Source organism: Homarus americanus, unplaced genomic scaffold, assembly GCF_018991925.1.
Source record: "Homarus americanus isolate GMGI-L3 unplaced genomic scaffold, GMGI_Hamer_2.0 scaffold4896, whole genome shotgun sequence".
Taxonomy (NCBI): domain Eukaryota; kingdom Metazoa; phylum Arthropoda; class Malacostraca; order Decapoda; family Nephropidae; genus Homarus; species Homarus americanus.
Genome location: NW_024749657.1, coordinates 4,232,287 through 4,250,023, shown reverse-complemented (window position 1 = coordinate 4,250,023; position 17,737 = coordinate 4,232,287). Strand labels below are relative to the sequence as shown.

General features: G+C 41.5%; 1 protein-coding gene across 1 annotated transcript in view; it reads left to right on the top strand.

Annotated features, from left to right (window-relative positions):
- Nucleotides 1-17,737, top strand: part of LOC121853479 (disintegrin and metalloproteinase domain-containing protein 10-like) — a 41,416-nt gene that overhangs the window by 11,404 nt on the left and 12,275 nt on the right. The window contains exons 2-13 of the mRNA XM_042347621.1: nt 719-731; nt 4,593-4,702; nt 6,209-6,356; nt 6,880-7,448; nt 8,141-8,287; nt 8,757-8,952; nt 9,138-9,675; nt 10,586-10,754; nt 11,796-12,017; nt 13,211-13,327; nt 14,565-14,732; nt 14,997-15,342. Of these exons, the coding sequence (XP_042203555.1) occupies nt 719-731; nt 4,593-4,702; nt 6,209-6,356; nt 6,880-7,448; nt 8,141-8,287; nt 8,757-8,952; nt 9,138-9,675; nt 10,586-10,754; nt 11,796-12,017; nt 13,211-13,327; nt 14,565-14,732; nt 14,997-15,342 (2,743 nt within the window). The remainder of the gene's footprint in view (nt 1-718; nt 732-4,592; nt 4,703-6,208; nt 6,357-6,879; nt 7,449-8,140; nt 8,288-8,756; nt 8,953-9,137; nt 9,676-10,585; nt 10,755-11,795; nt 12,018-13,210; nt 13,328-14,564; nt 14,733-14,996; nt 15,343-17,737) is intronic.

The following is a 17,737-nucleotide window of genomic DNA, read 5'->3' as shown; positions in this document are numbered from 1 at the left end:
CCCTTTATTGATTCCTTTCACCCACTTAAATACTTCTGTCATATCTCCCCGCACTCTTCGTCTTTCTAGGGAATGCAAGTTAAGTTTCTTTAACCTATCCTGATATGGAAGGTTTCTAAGTCCCGGAATCATTTTCGTCATTCTTCGCTGCACCGACTCTGGTGAATTGATATCCGTGCTATAATAGGGCACCAGGGCAGACCACGCATAATCGAGGTGCGGCCTGACTAGCGCAAGATATAGTTGCAATAAGACCTCTGCACTCTTATTGCTTACACTTCTAGATATAAAACCCAATACTCTGTTTGCCTTATTTCGAACATTAACGCACTGTTTTCTAGGCCGTAGGTCCGGGCTTACAAGTACCCCTAGGTCTCTTTCACAAGTCGACTTCTCTAGGTTGATGTTGTTAAGGCTGTATACATTGTCAGTATTTGTTCTTCCAATATTAAGTACGCTGCACTTGCTGGTACAGACACTAGTACAGGTGCAGTTACAAGTACAGGTACAGACACTAGTACAGGTGCAGTTACAAGTACAGGTACAGACACTAGTACAGGTGCAGTTACAAGTACAGGTACAGACACTAGTACAGGTGCAGTTACAAGTACAGGTACAGACACTAGTACAGGTGCAGATATTACTTATATATAAAAAGTAGAGTCACATATTTATATAAGTAATACATATTCACTTTTCTTATATGTTAACACTCTAGGTAGTGTTGACAGGTCGGTGGGGCGAAGAAAGTGCTATACTCCTTGTTGCTGTACCTATCCTCCCGCCACTGACAGAGTGTGTGTGTGTGTGTGTGTGTGTGTGTGTGTGTGTGTGTGTGTGTGTGTGTGTGTGTGTGTGTGTGTGTGTGTGTGTGTGTGTGTGTGTGTGTGTGTGTGTGTGTGTGTGTGTGTGTGTGTGTGTGTGTGTGTGTGTGTGTGTGTGTGTGTGTGTGTGTGTGTGTGTGTGTGTGTGTGTGTGTGTGTGTGTGTGTGTGTGTGTGTGTGTGTGTGTGTGTGTGTGTGTGTGTGTGTGTGTGTGTGTGTGTGTGTGTGTGTGTGTGTGTGTGTGTGTGTGTGTGTGTGTGTGTGTGTGTGTGTGTGTGTGTGTGTGTGTGTGTGTGTGTGTGTGTGTGTGTGTGTGTGTGTGTGTGTGTGTGTGTGTGTGTGTGTGTGTGTGTGTGTGTGTGTGTGTGTGTGTGTGGTGTGTGTGTGTGTGTGTGTGTGTGTGTGTGTGTGTGTGTGTGTGTGTGTGTGTGTGTGTGTGTGTGTGTGTGTGTGTGTGTGGTGTGTGTGTGTGTGTGTGTGTGTGTGTGTGTGTGTGTGTGTGTGTGTGTGTGTGTGTGTGTGTGTGTGTGTGTGTGTGTGTGTGTGTGTGTGTGTGTGTGTGTGTGTGTGGTGTGTGTGTGTGTGTGTGTTTTTTTTTTTAAAACAACAGACGTTTTTGCTAAATTTGTATAACTTTTTCTCTTCTTTTTATTGATACAACTTAATGAAAATGTATTGGCATATGGTAAAATCTGTTCTGTTTCATTTAAGACTTTATCATCGTAACAGTCGCTAAGTTGCTTCTAAAGTAGGTCAGGTTAGGATAGGTTTTTCAATGGAATTTTTAATCTCTATGTATTATGAGGATTTACATGATCGTCTGTGATTCTGGCCAGTCAGTATTGCTTGAAATAAGTTATCGGTATCAAGTAATTATTTATTTATTTTATTTATTTATTTATATTTATATTTATTTAGTAATTTTTTTCATACACGCTCAACACTCGTTCATGTAACCTGGACAGTGTAGGTATGCAATGTTAAATACTAGAGAGGGCAGGAGGTGGTAGAGGGTAAGGGGTGGTAGAGGGTAAGGGGTGGTAGAGGGTAGGGGGTGGTAGAGGGTAAGGGGTGGTAGAGGGCAGGGGGTGGTAGAGGGTAAGGAGTTGGTGGGGGTGGGGTTGGTGGGGGCGGTTGGTGGGAGGTGAGGTTGGTGGGATTGGGTTGGTGGGTTGAAGTTGGTGGGGACGGGGTTGGTGGAGTTGAGGGGTTGGTGGAGGCGGGGTTGGTGGAGTTGGGGTTGGTGGGGGTGTGAGTTGGTGGGGTTGAGGTTGGGGTGGGTGAGAGTTGAGTGGAGATGAGAGTTGGTGGAGATTAAAGTTAATGGTGTTAGAGACGGGGGTGTGTTAGAATTAAGAGATTGAGTGGGGTAAGAGTTAGTGGGGGGCAGGGGGGTGAGTGGGAGTGGGGTGGTAGAGGGCAGGGGGGTGGTAGAGATTAAAGGGGGTGGTGGGGCCGGGGTGTGAGTGAGATTGAGGTTGGTGGGACGGAGTTGGTGGGGTGAGAGTTGGTGGGGGACGAGTTGGTGGAGTTGGGGTGGGGTTGGAGTTGGTGGGATGGGGATTGGTGGGGACGGGTTGGTTGGGATTGAGAGTTGGTGGGGACGGGTTGGTGGGATGGGGTTGGTGGAGTTGAGGAGTTGAGTTGGGATGAGAGGGTTGGTGGAGTTGAGTTGGTGGAGTTGAGTTGGTGGAGTTGGTGGGATAGAGTTGGTGGAGTTGGGGTTGGTGGAGTTGAGAGGTTGGTTGGGGACGGGAGTTGGTGGGGTTGGGGTTGGTGGGACGGGAGTTGGTGGGATGAGGGATTGGTGGGACGGGGTTGGTGGGGTGAAGTTGGTGGAGGACGGGTTGGTGGGATGAGAGTTGGTGGAGGTGGGGATTGGTGGGTTAAGGTTGGTGGAGTTGAGAGGGTTGGTGGGGATTGAAGTTGGTGGGGTGAGGTTGGTTGGGGCGGGGTTGGTGGAGTTGGGGGTTGGTGGGGGGACGGGGTTGGTGGGGGTGGGGGTGGAGTTGAGGGGTGAGTAGAGGTGGGGGGTGTGGTAGAGGGTAAGGGGTGGTAGAGGGTAAGGGGTGGTAGAGGGTAAAGGGTGGTAGAGGGCAGGGGGTGGTAGAGGGTAAGGGGTGGTAGAGGGCAGGGGGTGGTAGAGGGTAAGGGGTGGTAGAGGGTAAGGGGTGGTTCGTATAATCAATGGGATGAAGGCAGACATACATACCCGCCTCCACCACATCCAACATGGCCGGCCGAATTGGGAGTCCGTGGCCCTTCCTCCTTTGTTTAATACTGCACACGACTCTACTCCTTACTCTTGCCGAGGATGGAGGAGGTTTAGTGTTATTTTAGGACATGTCTGAGCTGATGTATGAGTCGCACTGCTGTAATATGTATGGTGATGTTGGATGTCGTACCTCTGGCAGTGTTTTTTTTCTCTGGCTGACAACAAAGGTCCTGAGGAAGCCACGATGTACGACGATATTCTCCTTTTATGTTAATGATTACTCACACTGTATCCCGTTGTATTATCTACTGTATGTGATTCAAGTATTTGTGTTGTATATTACTGAAAATAATTATACGTGAACAGTTATGAATCATGGTGTGCATAGTGACGTGACGAGGTGTTGTATGAAGGCTGGTGTTGCTGTATTGGGTTTTAAAGACGACAATGTTTAGGTAAGATGTTTTGGTTAGAGGTTTATACCATCACAGTAATATTGTGTAACATGAAAATAACAGAAACATAAACAGCTTATGTATGGAGCGTATTTTGGCGGGAAATGCCTGTGATCCCGCGGGCATAGTTGCTACACTTCCCTTGATCTTTATCTTTTCGCTAATTTTACATATAAATTTGTGTACAGAACGATTTATTATGTAACCAAATAATCTTTACAATAACTTTTGAGTTTGTATATTTGTGGGTTATCTGTAGTGGTTGCGTTACTCAGTAGTTTGTTATAACACGTGTGAGGTGGCAACTCGGGTGGATGCTGTGGCAGGCGCGATAATTTTTCCAGTTAAGTTGATGTACGTCAGCGTGTGTGTGTGTGTGTGTGTTCAGTCACAAGATGTTCATAACAGCAGTACAACGACACACAGTACTGGAGGGCCCTGGCAGCTACTGTATGGCTTATTACCTCACAGCAGGATGCACTAAACCCTTTAACTGAAGATGTAAAAATCTATCTAACTGATTGACTGGAGATGATAATAAAAAAAAGATAATAATAATTTGAAAGTTAAACACAGACTCAACAATATTTTTTTTATACGTTCATAAAAGAATATATAGCATTCATCGTAGCAGTTACATTAATTTTAATACTGTACAGTTGTTATTGTTATTATCGTACTGGTGTTGTTGATGTTATCGTACCAGTGTTTTTATTATCGTACCAGTGTTGTTGATATTATCGTACCATTATTAATATTGCTGATAATATCGTACCAATATTAGTATTGATGTTAATATCGTATACACGGTGTAAGTATTATCGTACAATTATGAAACATTATACAGGTTTTATTAACATTATTGCATTTATACTGCATGTTGTATATTTGTTACATCTGGGGATTCTTCAGGTGATCTAATTAATATATTTTACTAGTGTTGTTAATGTTATTTTTACGATTGTTAATACATTTTACAAGTGTTATTAGTGTTACAATTTACTGGTTTTATTAATATTAAATTGTACGAGTGTTAATGTTAAATTTTACGAGTGTTGTTAATATTTAAGTGTTAATAGAGTGTGGTGTTTCTGGCAGGGACGGCGCTGAGCGAGTATGTGAGTCAGTACCAAGTGTTGCGGTATGACTCTGCAGACGTCCACCGCAGCCACGAGCGTGTCAAGAGGTCACTCTACCACCACAAGGAGGTAGGTTGACACACTACCACCACAAGGAGGTAGGTTGACACACCACCACAAGGTAGGTTGACACACACTACCACCACAAGGAGGTAGGTTGACACACTACCACCACCCAAGGTGAGTTGACACACTACCACCACAAGAATGGAGTTCACACTACCTGCAAAGGAGGTAGGTTGACACACTACCACCACAAGGAAGTAGGTTGACACACCACCACCACAAGGAAGTAGGTTGACACACCACCACCACAAGGAAGTAGGTTGACACACTACCACCACAAGTAGGTAGGTTGACACACCACCACCACAAGGAAGTAGGTTCACACACTACCACCACAAGGAAGTAGGTTCACACACTACCACCACAAGGAGGTAGGTTGACACACTACCACCACAAGGAAGTAGGTTCACACACTACCACCACAAGGAGGTAGGTTGACACACTACCACCACAAGGAAGTAGGTTGACACACTACCACCACAAGGAAGTAGGTTGACACACTACCACCACAAGGAAGTAGGTTGACACACCACCACCACAAGGAGGTAGGTTGACACTACCACCACAAGGAGGTAGGTTGACACACTAACCACCACAAGGAAGTAAGTTGACACACTGCCACCACAAGGAAGTAGATTGACACTACCACCACAAGGAAGTAGGTTGACACACTACCACCACAAGGAAGTAGGTTGACACACTGCCACCACAAGGAAGTAGATTGACACTACCACCACAAGGAAGTAGGTTGACACACTACCACCACAAGGAAGTAGGTTGACACTACCACCACAAGGAAGTAGGTTGACACTACCACCACAAGGTTGATGTACGAGTACCAAGAGAGGTTGACACACTCCAAGACTAAAAACAGTAGTATCTTATCCTTGGACACACTGACATACTGTATACTCTAATGTACTGAGCCTAGTATATTATAGTAATGTATTTAGTGTGTGTGTGTGTGTGTGTGTGTGTGTGCTGTGGGTGAGTTGATAACATTCGCCACTTGTCTTAAGGGTCACTAATCGCGCCCAGGACACCCACCAAGTGCCTCGCCCTTTATTTTCCCCGCCGTACACATTACATAAACATGTTGAGCGGCGCACCTTCATTGTTATGGTCCCTTTACTTCGTACATACTAATGGTAACTTTAACACAAATAAATTATTGGTCTTATTTATTTCTACTGGTGAACGCATCCTCTCATTACCTTGATGTTGGTGCACGTAACAAAATTTTTCTCCCCTTCAGTGTTGTTAAACAATAGAGAACACTGGTGCCAAAGTTAACAGTTGGGGAAGTTAAAACTGTCAGGTCCAGTGCCGGTCACACTACCCCCCCCCGATGTGACGTCAGGCCTTAGGGACCCACTTTAAGAGACATTTACTGTATTAAAATTTTATCAGTAATTTTATCTGAAATTTTTATTATTGCGCCAAGGCTCAAATTATACCCATAATCTAACATATCAAGTGTCAAATCACTGAGATTTTGTGTATTTTCAGCTGACCATTTCTTTTGCGTCGCACGGGCGATCATTCCACCTGCGGCTGAAGCGGGACACACAGACCATCAGCCCCTTTGTGAAAGTGGAGGTCCCGGCTGACCTCAAGGGGCTTGACTTCAGCCACCTCTATGAAGGGACTCTGCGAGGTAACCAACACCTTCTCAACTCTTGTACAATAATCTGCCTTTTTTGTGTGTACTTTTTGTGGTTGTGTTGATGGAACTATTTTTGTTAAGTTGTAGAGTAATTAACCCCCTTGAGTACGATGACTTCCCCTCTTTGTAAAGGGATTTACGGCACCTTGAGTGTCATGATCTTATCTCTCAAGTACTGGTGTAATGTCAGGTTACTCGAGGGAATAGGTCATTGTATTCAAGGAGTTATATCATTGAACTCAAGTGTTAATATTCTTAAAATACAACAATAAATACCACAAGTAACATAAAGTAATGTTGTAGGGTTTATTTTGTTTATATCAAAATGTTGCAATAATTACAAGGATTGATTTCCAACTGAAGGTTTTAACCAACTCTTGTATTCTTAAGTAGTAAGGTTTATTTCGCCAGTTCTGTGTAAAAAATTTATAGTGCTGAGTATAGAGATGAGGCACGTAGTATTTTCATGGTCATTGAAAGGGATTCACTTAATATTTTCCTTCTCGCTGTGCAGATGACCCTGGCTCGCGGGTCTGGGGGAGCGTCAAGAACGGGGTGTTTGAAGGTGTGATAGCCAGTGAGCGTGACGGCACCTTCTACGTGGAGGGCGCTTACAAGTACTTCCCACGCCATAATTCTACTCAAGCGGGCTTCCACTCTGTTATATATCATAACGACCACGTGGATGACCCGTACACGAGGTTGCGGGAAGGACGCACCTCGGGTTGTGGCGCGACGGATGACGTGGCTGCCTGGATGGACAGTGTTCAAAACTCTGCAGATTTAGAAGAAGAAAGACAGGAAGTGGTCAAGCAATACTTACAAACGCCGGCCCATCTCCGTAGTCAGTACAAATATAAAAGATGGTTAGACGCACACGATGAATATAGAACAGTTCAAGATGCCAGTGAATATCACGGCCAGTACATCAACATCCTAGATGACTACCACAACAAGTACAGTGAAGAAGCCAACACACGGCGTAAGAGAGCTATTGGGATCGGCGTGGGAGAGGACAACAAGGGAACATGTTCGCTCTCCATTCAGACTGACCCTATGTTGTGGCATCACATATATAAACAGGTACTCTACTACACTGTATTGTACTCCATCTTGAAGCGACAAACTCTTCTCTCAGACCACATATGACAGTTTCCTTTACATCTTATGAGACCACAGATAAAACATTATTCTTTTGGCCAATGAATATTCTGATAAGTGACATTATTACTCTTACCTTTATTTTATCCAGTCTTGTAGATCATTCAAAGTCAGTACAATAGTTATATGATAATCCTCCTGACAATAAGGACTTAAAGTACTGTATAGTATTTTGATATATTTGTTTTTTTAAATAAAGATACTGTATTGGCATTTACATAAGGCGAGGCAAAATTAATAAATTATTTTCATGCTTTTAAATTAATGATTAGCTTGTAGTCACCTGCCATTATATACAGTACTTTCTGATTATATTAATTTACATATAATTACCAAGTTGGGATTAATTGTACAGTTGGCACCACTCCTCCGTTTACCACATAGCATTGTCAATCCTCTCTCTCCCTTAGGTATGAAGCCCGTACCGAACTGTACACACACATTATCACCAACTTGCGAATAATTGTACACCTTTTAATAAGTTCTGTAATTGGTGAGGTCTTGATTGTATATATATATTTTATTTATTTATTTTTATATATATACAGTATATATTTTTTTTTCACCACCATTTTGTACAACCTTTAGCTCATAATTCTTCACGTTGTCACCAGGAGGGGCAGAACAAGGAGAAAACTAGAGATGAGATTACCGCCATGATCTCCCAGCACATCAAGGCCATAAACCACATCTACGCCAATGTCAAGTTCAATGGAAAGTACAAACACAGGAATATCCGATTTGAAGTCCAGAGAATTAAGGTGAGTAGGGTGTTAGAGTAGGGTGTTAGAGTAGGGTGTTAGAGTAGGGTGTGAGAGTGGGGTGTTAGAGTAGGGTGTGAGAGTAGGGTGTGAGAGTGGGGTGTTAGAGTAGGGTGTGAGAGTAGGGTGTGAGAGTAGGGTGTTAGAGTGGGGTGTTAGAGTAGGGTGTGAGAGTAGGGTGTTAGAGTAGGGTGTTAGAGTGGGGTGTTAGAGTAGGGTGTTAGAGTAGGGTGTTAGAGTAAGGTGTTAGAGTAGGGTGTTAGAGTAAGGTGTGAGAGTAGGGTGTAATCAAATTTTTTATTTGTTTGAACTGTTAATGTCTGTTTTTAATTTTAGGTGGGGGGGGGTCAGGGATCCCTCGACTTATGTAGAGGTTCCGTTTCTGAATAATCTTTGAAAAGGTTCGGGATGTCTGTTTTTGTTTTTTAGATAATTAGTTCCATGTTAAACCTCAAGTGTCACGTTTCAGATCGATGATGATGCACCGTGTCAATTAACGGGGCAAGGGGAGACCAACAAATTTTGTAAAGCCAACGTAGATGTGAGCAACTTCCTCAACTTACATTCCCAAAAGAAGCACGATGACTTCTGTCTGGCATATGTGTTCACTTTCAGAGACTTCACTGGAGGTACCTTAGGGCTGGCGTGGGTTGCGTCACCTTCAGGTAATTTGTGGAAAACTTATGTGACTTTGCAAATACTTCTGATAATTTGTGGTGAAATTATGTTTTAATTGAGTTATATTCTTGTTGTGTAACTTTGCCATAATAACCCCTTAATGATGAGGAAACAACATGTTAAGTCTTGAACACTGGTAGTTACCTAATTTCATCTGTTACCTTTATTACAGGTGCGTCTGGGGGCATTTGCGAAAAGTACAAAACTTACACAGAGAACCTGGGAGGCTTCCGTCACTCAGAAAAGCGCTCACTAAATACTGGTATCATAACATTCCTCAATTATAACTCCAGAGTGCCACCCAAGGTGTCTCAGCTCACTTTAGCTCATGAGATCGGCCACAATTTTGGATCACCTCACGACTTTCCAGAGACCTGCAAACCCGGGGGACTGCAGGGCAACTTCATCATGTTCTCGTCGGCTACGAGCGGCGACCGTCTCAACAACGACAAATTTTCTCCGTGCTCCGTTCGCAACATCTCCCTGGTGCTCGACGCAATCTCCGAAAAGAGAAGAACAAATTGTTTCACTGAAAACAATGGTGCCTTCTGTGGTAACAAGATTGTTGAAGAAGGGGAGGAGTGTGACTGTGGGTTTGATGAAGATGAATGCAAAGAAAAATGCTGTTATCCTCTCAAAATATCCGCAGCTGACAAGTTAGCAAATCCCTCGGCCAAAGAATGTACTCGCAGGAACAACACATTGTGCAGGTGATAAATTTACTCCTTTTTAGTAGTATTTGAGAGGAAGATTCAGTAGGAAGCTAACTCAGTATAGTAGTTTGTTGTAGCTACTTGGTAACAAATTACTGATAGTCGTCTTATTTAATCATGTAGATTGAAACTCTTCATGTTATTAACTTTTGTTTCCTTATTAAATCTTGAAATATTCTGATAATGACAAATTTTCTCTCAGGGATGAAAAATTTGTTCATGCTAAAATAACTTGGAATATTTTCGTGGTAACACTTGTTGATATTACCATTTGAAAACCTTACAGTAAGTGTCTTAACATACATGTGAAGTACTGTACTGCACTGACTAGCTACTGTAATGACACCGTTAAGAAGACTACAATACAGGACAGGTGGAAGAATAAGACATACATGAACTAGTGACATTGATGGGTTAAACAGTAGGAGGTAATTGGCATATAGTTGTGTGACCTATGAGACACTCTGTAACATATGGTCTGTGATATATGAGACCCTGTAATGTATGATGAGTAACCTATACAACACCCTGTACAGTATGGTGTGTGACCTATGAGACACCCTGTACAGTATTCACCTTTAGTTACCTTCAGCACCACTCTATCATTAATTTTATTGTAAACAGTGTTTATTCATTACTTACTACTGGGATCGTTGGCTGCCATTTTTGGGTTGAAAAGATTGCGTGGAAAACTAGAGCAGATGTACTTAAGGTAGTGGGAAGATTATCAGAGGAATAGCTTGATCAGTAAGACAGTTAAGAAGATTTTATGAATGGACTACTGTACATCTGGGTGTGAGTTGACAGGTAGGCCATCAGTAAAGAGTTTTGTTGATTCTAACGGGATGGAAGGCAGTGTGGGTGCTGTACTGTACTGTGTTAGTGAAGCTTCTCATTATCTTTTCAGCCCAAGTGAAGGACCTTGTTGTAGTCGAAAGGACTGTACCTTTGTAAAGGGAGACATGTGCCATACCGCGACAGATTGTGAGGAATCTGCTTTTTGTGAAGGAGACAAGGCCACTTGTCCTCAGCCAGCAGCCAAGGAAGAATATAAGGAGTGTAACCAAGGCACAAAGGTAAGATGATCAAAGTTTTGTAGTGATGAATGTAAGTGCTGCACCAGAGGTTTTATTAACATTTATAATTGTTTCATGGCATTCATATTATCACTTCTACGTGGACTACTCCATGCCTGTGTCCTCGTTGGTGACTGAGGGACCAACTGTCTCTCAGATGCCTTCTCATAGTACCAGGTGCAGGTAACTTACATGTGTGTAGGTTAGAGTCACTTGTTAGCATAAAACATAATGAATTTGTTGCTCATTAGTGTTCCGTAACTGAGTCCGGTATGTGATAATGTGAGACAAACTAATATGTGGTGCACCATGGGAAATTCCATATGATGTAGTGTAATGCATCAGGCACCGGGGTTGCCCCCTGGATCAGGTTGGTTATTGAGGGGGTTTGGAGCCTTTCTTTTTGTCAAATGCTCATTTTTGTCAGATATCTTTAAGTCAGGGGTTCTCAAACTGGGGTTTGTGAACCCCCAGGGGTACACAGAGGTTTTCCAGGGTGTACATTGAAGGCTGACAAAAATCAATATCGAATATACTAATTTTACCAGATTTAATTCTTGAGGTGATATAAATTTAATGTTATATTTACAATATGGAAAGTAGCTTCTCTCCAAACACCAAATATGTTTTAACACTGCCATTCTATATTGAATTAGTGTTAATGTAGTACCATTCTGTATTCAGTGTCTCAGTAATGGGAGTACTGGTCGATGGTCTAATAACTCAGAGGGACCTGGTGAGAAAAAGTTGAGAGCACCCTGCCTGCCTTAAGTTAATCCTCAATATCAATCTGGCCTGACTGTAACTTGTAGTCATACCTCTCATTACCTGAAGAACTCCCTACAGACAGATGCTTTCTCTGCTGTATCGTACATGGGAAATTATGAATTATATATTAGAAGTTGTCTATGATGAATGAAATTTTGGCATTAGTAAAAATGAAACAATGATTAATTAGAGACAACTTTTTCAGGCACTCGGTAAATATGTTGATGAAACTGAACATTACTGGATTAATAAGTTATTCCTCTCAACCTGCAGGTGTGTACAAGAGGCAAGTGCACTGGATCAATATGCCTTGCTAAAGGCATGAAGGAGTGTTTCCTCACCTCTGATCGTGTGCATGACAAAAAAAAACTGTGTGAGATCGCCTGCCAGGTTGGGAACGACACGGCATCCTGCAAGTCTACGTCAGAGCTGCCGGAACTGTTTGGTGGTCGGCCTGTGTTCATGAGGCCAGGAGCACCCTGCAATAATTTTCAGGTGGGGCAGTACAGTGTTGTTTTATTTGTGTGTATAGAGAATCAGTACTTAATCCCTTGTGTACAGGGTCTGGTGTTAGCCAAAAGTGGTGTCCCCATAGTGAAGGGGTTAAGGTTTTAAAGGGAGATTGTACACACACATATGAATGCTCCAACTATGGGAAAAGTTGTACCAGACTGGATGTAAATGGATACATACATGTTTGGTTGGACACAAGTTAGATATGTTAGGATGGAAAATATCACAAAACATTTGGTGAGATATTCTTCAAATAGTTTTTTATTTATTTAGACATATATATTTTTACTCACAAAAATTGAATTTTTAGGTACAGTAAATGATGATGAGAGTCCATTAGAGAGCTTATTGTGGTGTCAAGTGGTGGTGAGAAAGTTTGGTGTGGTGTCAAGTGGTGGTGACAGGGTTAGGTGTGTCAAGTGGTGGTGAGAGGGTTTGGTGTGGTGTCAAGGGGTGGTGAGAAAGTTTGGTGTGGTGTCAAGTGGTGGTGACAGGGTTTGGTGTGTCAAGTGGTAGTGACAGACAGGGTTTGGTGTGTCAAGTGGTGGTGACAGGGTTTGGTGTGTCAAGTGGTGGTGAGAGGATTTGGTGTGTCAAGTGGTAGTGACAGACAGGGTTTGGTGTAGCGTCAAGTAGTCATGAAAAGTGGTTGGATGGTTGAGCGCTAGTGAATTGTTTAGAAGAACTGGCGCTTTTGAGAAACAGAAGAGCAGCTATTATTATTATTATTATTATTATTATTATTATTATTATTATTATTATTATTATTATTATTATTATTATTATTATTATTATTATTATTATAAGGCTGGGAAAGAACTTAAAATATCTTCCTGACAGTTCTCTGTATGAGTTCCAGTACTGTATACATAACTAACAAATTAATATTATGTGTGAGTTTGAAAGAACAGAAGATGAGAATGATCTTTCTGTTCACGTGGAATTACTTTCAGTTGGATGGCAGTGACCCTAGAAATATACTGTCTTACCTCTATTGCAGTGCAGTCTCTCATTGAGAGGGGGAGGCAAATTTTTTCAGCAAACGTACATAAAGCTGTGTGTTAAAGGGCATGAGAGTGAGATGAACCATAATACAATGTATTTGACAAAGTGTTGTTGTTGATGTAAGGAATGTTTTCAGTAATTTATTCACACAAATTGCATTATACTTTTAGGGTTACTGTGATGTCTTCCAAAAATGCCGAGCGGTGGATGCAGAAGGACCTTTAGCCCGCCTCAAGAACCTGCTGTTCAACCAAGACACACTAAATAGTGTAGCGGAGTGGATCACGGTAAGACGGTTTACACGTGTGTCTTGAGGTGGTTGTCCTTTAAGAGATGTCAGCCAGGAACGCTAGTGTTGTGGTGCTGCTCGGACTTTTAATATGAAAATGCTGACTCTTGGAGCAGGTTTTAGTTCAATAACTTTACTGCCAAGGCAGAGATACCTGGGAAGTGGAGGAGGAAGTGAGACAATTATGGAAATGAGAAGGTTAATAGACAGTGTAATGGTCATTAACAAGAACTCTTGAAAGTGACTCGGTACTACCCTGCTGGGTAATGGAAGGTGGTATGATAGATGTAAGTTGACCTGGTACAGTAAGTCATAAATCACATGAAGGTTGAACTAAAGTTGACATTTTAACCAGCAAGTTTAAACAATACCTATTATTAAAAAGTTTGAAAGAATATTAATTCTTTATACTGCACTTTGAAATTGCTTTTTTCTTGTAATCCTTTCACATTATTGAAAGTTGGCTGGCTGAAATTGGATTTGGATGAACAATAATGAATTCTTTATGAATAATTGTTGGCTCTGTGCGATGCGAGGGTTTGTGGGTGTGTCCGATACAAGCCAGCGGGAAGAGGTCTGAGAATTGTCAGGCTATTAGGGGGGTGCAACCTGTGTCATCAGTCAGTGAGAGAAAGTGGAGATAACACGTATAGGATCATTGATAGTTGATTATGTGACCAAGTCTGTAAATAATAAACAGCATAGGGAATAATTTACTAAAGAATGGGAAAGTATATTAATTTTTGCACATATACTAACCCACTACCAACTTGTCTCCCTTTACTACATTCCTTCATCAATCACACAGCCTTATGCATTCTTCTTGATTGTAATTCAACAGTTCCATGCTCCATGTTGGTTATTACACACAGCCTTATAACACAGGAAGGAAAATGTCTGTGTGTTTGTTTAGAATTGACTCTATCTATTGGGTATACAGAGTAATGTATTGTAATAATCAAGAACTTAGTGTTTGATGTAATAATACTACTGTTAACCTTGACTGGCCAGGTGTCTTCAGTTTTGGCCTCATGTGTTAGTACATTTTATATTTAGTTATACTTCATTCCTGTACACATTGTGAAACTGGATTTATATGTTATGACAAACATCAGTGTTTTTGTATATTCTCTTAAGTCAACAGTAATATACCATAATTATCAATATTTGAGGATGGGTGTGTGCGTGTGATATACAGTATATTGTGTACTGTATGTTTATTATGTTTGTTGCAGCAATACTGGTATGGCGTGATGCTGCTTGGGGTTACCTTTGTAGTGGTCATGGGGATCTTCATCAAGTGTTGTGCGGTCCACACCCCGTCTAACAACCCTCGCAAACCTCCGGCTCGATCTATCACAGAGACCCTTCGCAGACCTGTCAACACCCTCAGGAGAGTTAAGGTGAGGTGGTGGTAAACTATTAGCCTTATTTAGAGAGTCAAGGTGAGGTGATAATGGACTGTTGGACTTGGTCATAATTTTTCAATCTGAGTACCGTCCTCATATCATTCTGTATTATGCTCTACTGGGTACAGGCTTAAAAGATAAAAAAATTAAAGAAATCAGTACTGTATTGCTTAAGATTGAGGAGATGGGTTGGATTGGATGTACTGTACTGTGGTTCCCATGACTTAATGCACTGGGTTTTTTTTTATATATCAACAGCGACATCGACAAGGACAGAATGCCAACAGCCAAGCAGGACCCAGCCCAAGTCAACACCACCACCACCATCACCACAACCAACCAGGACCTGGACCAGGGCCGGGACCAGGACCAGGACCGTCTCGCCACAGAGGAGCCGCCGAGAGGGAACCAGAGCGTCCTAAGCCTCCTGGAGCCAAACGGTCGAGTCGAGCCTACAGTGATGATCCCCCTCCACCGTACCCGGGGAACCCCAGACATTCTGTTAGTCCCTCAAACCCTGGAAACTCCGTCACCCCAGCCAGGCCGGCCGGTCCCACCCGACATGGCTATGGGGAGGGTCGAGGCCACTACAACAGACCTAAAGGTCAGTGTAAACATTAATATAAACTTTACCAACCGATTTTAGTTTGTTTATGTCACTCATTTAAGTCATCCCAAACCAGTGAATTTAGATTATGTAAATACAGACAAGATGGCTGATGTCCCTATCAAAATGATTCTACAAAAAAATATTGATTATCTCTTATATCTTGATTATTCATTGGTTATGGATGGTTAGTTTATTATTTTATTAGTGTTGCTTTTGTCATAGAAAATGTTTCCTCTGCTTTTGTGTTGCTCGTGATGTTGCATGTAGGGTAGTGAGGGGGCATGGGACCATAGATTGCAACAGTAGGTTTTAGAAGGTTTACTTGGTATGTTAGAGACAGTGTTAAGGTGATACTCAGCATGTGAGAATATGTTTGCTTTTGTAGTTGAGTTATTATCATAGATGTTGGAATGTGGGGCACTGAAGGCATACACCACCCCTTCCCTCCCCTTTCACCCCCTTCCCTCCCCTTTCACCCCCTTCCCTCCCCTCCCCTCAGTGTGCCCATTCTGAGATAAATATATTCCTTCACCAATGGTTCTAATTCTGTAGCTAAAATTATTTTGTACTTGAGAACATATTTTTTTCTGGGGTAGTTCCTTTTTATGAACTACAGACTGTTTGTGATGCATGTGTACACCAACTGTTTGTGTAAGAATTAATACTAGTGCTTGTTACTTCATAGATTAACTAAATTTGCTTTGGAGCTTGATGACCTAGTGAAGATAAAGGCCTATAAGATTATGTGGTTGTCAATGTACGTAATAGTCGTATTGTCTGTACTATGCCTGCTCCCTCGTAATGTACGTGTGGTAGTGCGCACGGAAGAGTTAGTTTGGACGTGTCTTAGGCAACAGTCAGTCTGTCATATGCAATTTAAAGTAAGTTGTCTGTGCTGTTTTCACTTGTGCAGTTTATGTGTTATTATATAAAGTCATGCGTAATAGTCCTGTCTAGGGCCGCCACTCGTAAGGACCAATATTTGTCTTGATAAATACATATATCCCTATTTATATACACTATCTGTTTCTATACTGTATATCTATCTGTCGGTAACATGCTGTATAAGCTTTTTTCTGCTACAGTATTAAGTTAATATATCATATCATCTAAATTATAGTCAGTGTAGCAGTTATAGAGTTAAAGAATTTAGGAAGAGTAACTCATTCATTGGTAATGTTTGTAAGTTGTATTAATACCAAGTTGAGAGACAAATATTGTAGAGGTTAAGGTAAGGTTGTTCCAGGTGTTGGTACAGTACAGCACCTAGTGTAAGACCCCATGTTGTGGTTGAGGTCACCTATTGTTACTCACACAAGCTGGACAAGGTCATAGTAATGTACAGTATTAATGCTGATGATGTACAGTACTTGCAGTTTTTATTTTGTTTTGAGCATGTTCGTACCAGTCATTACTGAACAGTTTTCCTTAAATCCAGAGGTGTGGAAAATGCTTTTAAAATAGTCATTAAGCTCCCAAGAATGGTAGTACTGTACTGAGGTACAAGTTACATCCTTTTGTCATACCTAGATGATGTCAGCTCCACTAGTTTATGTCTTAACCACAACCAGATTTGACTCGGGCCTCTTGAGGCAAATAATTTCCGTGTTTCTTGCATGATGATAACATTTCCTTTTTTTATCCCTTTATTTGCATGACCATTTTCTACTTACCTTAAGGGAGTGTATGGTTAGGGGTTCAGAGGATGAGTATGGGGTGCACAATAAACCAGCTGCTGTATATGACAAAATTTAAAATTCAGTTACACATACATACATACATTATACAGTATATGCCATACTCTTCATCATCATCCACCACTACACTGCTTAGTACATGGCAACACTTGTGTCAACTAATGCATCCTCTTGCAGATACATTATATTGTAAACAAGTTCACCAATATGACTAAACCCAAGTGTAGAACATCTGAGTAGCTTGGTGATGCTGACACTGAAGCTAAACAGCCTCACATGTTACGATAATGTCCTTAAAAACAAAACAAAAAACAGTAAGATATATTAGACTAATCCCATAGAAAATGTTCAGTAATTACCCCATGCAACATAACAGCTTGTTTGATGCTCTGACAATACATCTACAAAGGGGTTTATTAGTTCACTATAGTGTGTTTTTCCCAGCTGAGAAAAGATGCCTCGCCCCCTCCTCAAGAGTTATAACTGATTGGCTGTTGCAAATCTGTCAGATTCTGTCCTGAAGTAATGATGTATTTATAAATGAGTTTATTCATAATCATTGGGATGACCGTTTCTGGCGAGAAATATATTTAACTAAATTATATAAAGATACATACAGTACATTCATTATTTCAAACATGAGCACATAGGAAGCTTATCAGAAGTATTATAGATAAATTAACTCGTAAACT